Source organism: Penaeus monodon, chromosome 20 (genome assembly GCF_015228065.2).
Source record: "Penaeus monodon isolate SGIC_2016 chromosome 20, NSTDA_Pmon_1, whole genome shotgun sequence".
In the NCBI taxonomy this organism is placed as follows: Eukaryota; Metazoa; Arthropoda; class Malacostraca; order Decapoda; family Penaeidae; genus Penaeus; species Penaeus monodon.
In genome coordinates, this window is record NC_051405.1 from 26,097,649 (window position 1) to 26,097,876 (window position 228).

The window sequence follows — 228 nt, forward strand, 5'->3', positions numbered from 1 at the left end:
TTATCTCAAGACTTACTGCGATCTTGGGCATAAGTGTCGTCCAAAAGTTGACCTCGATTGACGCTGGAGGTGACTATGACCTTTGGCGGGAGGTCATCACGGTGCAAGAGGCCACGCCGGGTCACGCCCCCTCGGTACAGACTCCGCCCATCCTGAGGAGAAATAGACAGGAGAGATAAGTATATCTCTGGAGAGAGAAAGATAGGATAGATGAGTATGTCTATTGAC

At 50.4% G+C, this 228-nt stretch overlaps 1 protein-coding gene across 1 annotated transcript in view; it reads right to left on the reverse strand.

Annotated features, from left to right (window-relative positions):
* The window catches only part of LOC119585956, a gene marked incomplete at its 3' end in the record, with an annotated part of 87,813 nt that overhangs the window by 60,190 nt on the left and 27,395 nt on the right, over nt 1-228 (reverse strand). The window contains 1 exon segment of the mRNA XM_037934670.1: nt 17-152. Coding sequence (XP_037790598.1) covers nt 17-152 — 136 coding nt within the window.